This window comes from Limulus polyphemus, unplaced genomic scaffold (genome assembly GCF_000517525.1).
Source record: "Limulus polyphemus unplaced genomic scaffold, Limulus_polyphemus-2.1.2 Scaffold14337, whole genome shotgun sequence".
In the NCBI taxonomy this organism is placed as follows: domain Eukaryota; kingdom Metazoa; phylum Arthropoda; class Merostomata; order Xiphosura; family Limulidae; genus Limulus; species Limulus polyphemus.
The window spans coordinates 1,010-6,161 of record NW_013679947.1 but is presented as its reverse complement, the minus strand read 5'-3'; the positions used below and the strand labels follow the sequence as shown (position 1 = coordinate 6,161).

General features: G+C 33.2%; 1 protein-coding gene across 1 annotated transcript; it reads left to right on the top strand.

Moving 5' to 3' along the window:
* The first annotated feature begins 33 nt into the window (after positions 1-33).
* On the top strand, positions 34-4,450 carry LOC106477339 (epidermal growth factor receptor-like). The gene is made up of 4 exons (XM_013937920.2): positions 34-954; positions 1,602-1,703; positions 3,849-3,975; positions 4,157-4,450. Exons 1-4 carry the CDS (start codon positions 864-866, stop codon positions 4,332-4,334), a joined length of 498 nt encoding a protein of 165 aa, XP_013793374.2. The 5' UTR covers positions 34-863; the 3' UTR covers positions 4,335-4,450.
* The last annotated feature ends 702 nt before the right edge of the window (positions 4,451-5,152 follow it).

Here is a 5,152-nt window from a genome sequence, read left to right as displayed (position 1 = left end):
ATACACCACTACTTGTAGTAACCTCTAGATTTTTATACACCACTAGAACCGTAAGATGTACATCAACACACCTTATCATACAGAACAGGACAGGATGTGTACTGTTCACTCATTGTCTACTCTTAGTTATAGAGAAACAAGATGTACATCCACACACCCTATCATATAGAACAGGACAGGATGTGTATTGTCTACCCTAAGTTATAGAGAAACAAGATGTACATCAACACACCATATCATACAGAACAGGACAGGATGTGTATTGTCTACCCTAAGTTATAGAGAAACAAGATGTACATCAACACACCCTATCATACAGAACAGGACAGGATGTGTACTGTCCACTCATTGTCTACCTTAGTTATAGAGAAACAAGATGTACATCAACACACCCTATCATACAGAACAGGACAGGATGTGTACTGTCCACTCATTGTCTACCCTTAGTTATAGAGAAACAAGATGTACATCAACACACCATATCATACAGAACAGGACAGGATGTGTACTGTCCACGTATTGTCTAGCCTTAGTTACAGAGAAACAAGATGTACATCAACACACCATATTATACAGAACAGGACGGAAAATGTGTACTGTCCACTTACTGTCTAATTAAGAATTAAATTTTAGTATTTAATAGACTTCTCTTTCCGTCTTGATGTATGAAGAAAGAGAAAGACAATAAATAATTATTTTTCCATCTTCACCTTTTTTTGTAGAAATAGTATAAATACATGACTGTCACACTATATACCACATTAAGAGTCTGAAATAAGGGTTAGAAACCTAAAAATTATTAATTACTGTAGGCTTGTCAGAACTTTAATGACAGTGGAGTATGTAAACAAGAGTGTCCACCAATGATGCGTTATAATCCGTCCACTTATTCATGGGAGGTCAATCCTGATGGAAAGTATGCTTATGGAGATATATGTGTGAAAAGTTGTCCAGGTAAGTTTTTTTTTAAAGTTTATAACCTAGATTTTTCATAAAACACTTAAGTTTTAGCATAGCTTCAAATAAATACGGTACTGTATTTTTATAGTTAACTAGTCAATTACAAGTTTACATGTCTTTATTTTGGTTTTATTTTGCATATGGTTATTAGCTTATTTTGTCAGGTTTGAATTAATTTTATGGATTTTAATAGCATAAGCCAAATTGCTAAAACTTTGTTTCAAGAGAAACAAATAGTGTTTTCCACATAAGTTTGTGTTTTGTCTGGAGACCTCAGTTAACTGTTAAAATTCTTTATTTTTTTTTATGTTTTCTAGTCTTTTATAAATTCATTTTCTAAATCTTCTGGAATCGAGAAAAAAAAAAAACTTTAAAAATGTGTAAATATGATTTGATTAGGTATAAAAGTTTGTGGTTAAAAAATGTTGACTTTTATTGTTTTTTGACACGGCTATAGTAATAGATTTTACATTATAGAAATACAAGATCTCTTGATTCAGTTTTATTCCACTAGACTGACATTGTTTTAATAAAAGTATGCAATAATTTCAATATTAAACCAATGGTAGGATTAGTAGTCTTTGGACACAAACAACTGTTAACATAAACCTAGTTTTAATTACACTGTTTCAATCTCTTAGACCACCTGCTGAGAGACAATGGAGCCTGTGTACGATCCTGTCTTCCTTATAAAAAAGAGGTGAATGGTGAATGTGTGCCATGTGATGGACCCTGTCCCAAAAGTAAGCTCTTCTAAGTATTTATATGATTAATGTGAGGTGATATGCAATCTTACCCCCTCCCACCACCACCACCACAAATAAGAAAGCAGTGATGTAGAATGTAATGGACCCTGTCCCAATACTAAATTATACTGGTTATTTATGTTGTTAATGAAAGGGCAGGGTCTAGCAGGTCCAGGGGGCAAAGCCCCAAGGAGCTTATGGGCTTTTAGTATTTAGGGAGGGAAAAAAATTACTCTTTCTTGCACAAAACTGCTTACTTTTCAAACAGTGACAAAAGATAAATGGAATACACACAAACACAAGTAGACATACAGTCATCAGTATAGATGTTCTTGTTACACAGGCATCATTGTTTTAGTAACTGCTATACCATATATGAAATGCATGCAAAGATTGAAGGTTGTATTAAAATCTTTAAGGGATAACTGTTTTAACAAGCATTTTTATCCAAAACTAGAGACAACAGAAATATGTATCACTTTAGTAGGTTGAATTGTTAAAAAAAGGACTTTCTAGAATTTTCTAAGGGGTTAACTCTTTAGTTTAGTTGATAGATCACTTGTGTGGTGTGGGGCAGGTCTCAGGTTCAAATGTGTGATGATGAATATATCTAATTAATGGTAGTATTACATAAAACATGAAAAAAAAAAAAGATACAGCTACAAAAGAGATATGTACCACCTGGGCACACACCATAAGGTGAGTAGTTATGCAATGTGCTCTGGTTTTTGAGGTACTGGCAGATGTAAGACCCAAATTGCCTTGTCTATCCAGTTTAACCTCAGTTTCACAGGCCTCACATTCTTAATAAGAAAAAGAGCAGATGTGGGTGTTCTGGGTCTTACTTCAACCAGTACCTCATAAACCCGAGCACATTGCATAACTACCCACTGTATGGTGTGTGTGTCCAGGTGATACATCTCTGTTTGGTAGCTGTTTCTTTTTTTTTTCCATGTTCTGCATAATATTACAATCAATTACTTTTCATCTAAGGTTTGGATATGCTGTGTAATATTTACGCTATTTTTGTTTATTAATATAATTATATATATATATTGTGAAAAATAAATTATTAAAACTAGCCAAAGGTTGGAATAGTGAAATTAGCTGCTTATTTGTTTACTTTTTTTATTCCTACAAAAATCATTTTTTCCCTATTTAATTTTTTAAACACAGACAGGAATGAGGAGAAAATACATTTTTTATTTTATAAGTATTATTTATTTTTTATATTATTAACAATCAGTTCCAGGAACAACTGAAACTTGGCATGAAGCGATTCTGTATGGATATATTTATCAGTCGCAATATTTGAAGGAATCCTCATCATCACCAATCTCTAATTTTCAGTCTAATCACTTTGCAGTTGTCTCATTAGATATTTATCTGTTTCATCCTTTTCACATTCATGCCTCAGTGTTGCAAGTGCAGTGTGTCAAGGCACTAACAGGAAAAATTGAGGATTATAGCATGTGAATAATGAAAAGAAGGGTTACAATAAAAATACAGGTTTTGGTTTACAGATAAATGAAATGAAACAAACCAAGATTTGGCAACAAATAAAGAAGAATAAAGTGAGAAAACTAACTGTTAATTCAGGGAACAGGAAATAATCTTTATGTTCAAACGAGAAGGGGGGGGGGGTTGTAGTTCAACATACCCCAGATCTGCCAGTGCTAATCTGTACATATTGCTGCAATTTTATTAGCCTGCATTTTTTACTTATTAAATATTATATTTTTATATGCATAATTGCATAATGTATACTAGATGCTGAGATTTGACTGTCCTGTGTTTTATCTTATTAGAGTGCATTGTTGATACTATTACCACATTTATATTTGATGCTGAGATTTGATTGGATGTGTGTTTTTCCCTTATTAAACTGTTTTTCAAAATTTTTAATGCATGCTAAAGAGATTTACACATTTTGATAAAAAAAGGTTAGATTATGAAAATGACCTTTACACTCCAGACAATAATAAGAGAACTTTTAATTTGACCTTTGCAACTTATTAACACTTGACTCTAAAGCAGGAAGAATTTTCTACATTTAAATAACCCTTAAAAACATTTGATTTAACTTACTTATGTGATGTTGAAAAAGCATATCTATATATACAACATTGTCCATCCCTCTAGCTTGTAAAGGTGTGAGTAACTTTGTCCATGCTGGAAATATAGATTCCTTCCGTGGTTGTACAGTCATTGAAGGCTCTCTTACTATCCTAGACAGCACGTTTACAGGTTTTCAAGAGATATTTCCAAAGTAAGTATTTGAGGTTGATTCTCAGGAGAAATTGTATGATTATATTGTTGTGTAATGAAATTAAAATTACTATCCCATTCTTCATAATTCACTTTTTACCATGATTATCAGAACTGTCTTATAGTTAAAGACAGCTTTGTGTTTTTTCTCTTGTATTATATTAATTTATATATTTTCTTAGCAATACCCTTGGACCTTTGTATCGAGAAATGCATCCAAAGCAATTGGATATTTTTAATACGCTTCGGGAAGTCACTGAATACATCAGTATTCAGGCCAAGCATCCAGACTTTAAAAACCTTGCCTTTCTTCGTCACTTGGAAGTCATCAGAGGAAGGATGGTTACTCAGTATGTATAACAGTAACTCAGGTTATCAACCATGTCTCGTGAAGTTTTGCATGAGTAACTCACAATTTTGTTTTTGTAAAAGGTTTTTTGGGTAACTAAGTATTTTATTATTATTGTCCATCTTGTATTGCTGCTACTTTTCTTGGACTTTACAGTTAGCCCTAAACTGTTAAAATGTTACAGAAAATATAGCTAAACTTTTTGTAAGATTTGAACAGTTTAGGGCTAACTGTTACAAGATTGGTCATGTTGGTTCCCAGGTTTAGGACTAAATGTGGCAAGACTGGTCGTGTTGGTTCCCAGGCCAGTGTACTGATCATTTTGGTTCCTAGGTAAGTGTACTAACTATACTTTTTGTAACATTTTAACAGTTTAAGACTAACTGTGTCAAGACTGGCCATGTTAGTTCCTATGTCAGTGTACTAACTATACTTTTTGTAACATTTTAACAGTTTAAGACTAACTGTGGCAAGACTGGCCATGTTAGTTCCTATGTTAGTGTACTGACTATACTTTTTGTAACATTTTAACAGTTTAAGACTAACTGTGGCAAGACTGGTCATTTTGGTTCCCAGGTCAGTGTACTGACTATACTTTTTGTAAGATTTTAACAGTTTAAGACTAACTGTGGCAAGACTGGTCATTTTGGTTCCCAGGTCAGTGTACTGACTATACTTTTTGTAACATTTTAACAGTTTAAGACTAACTGTGTCAAGACTGGCCATGTTGGTTCTTAGGTCAGTGTACTTACTATACTTTTTGTAACATTTTAAAAGATTAGGAGTAACTGTGGCAAGACTGGTCATTTTGGTTCCCAGGTCAGTGTAC

Bases quoted from the DNA above. Each gene is read 5' to 3' on its own strand.
- LOC106477339 (XM_013937920.2), top strand. From the start codon at position 864: ATGATGCGTTATAATCCGTCCACTTATTCATGGGAGGTCAATCCTGAT. The intron at 1,704-3,848 runs GTAAGCTCTTCT...CCATCCCTCTAG, and splicing joins TGATGGACCCTGTCCCAAAA to CTTGTAAAGGTGTGAGTAAC. The intron at 3,976-4,156 runs GTAAGTATTTGA...ATATTTTCTTAG, and splicing joins TTTCAAGAGATATTTCCAAA to CAATACCCTTGGACCTTTGT.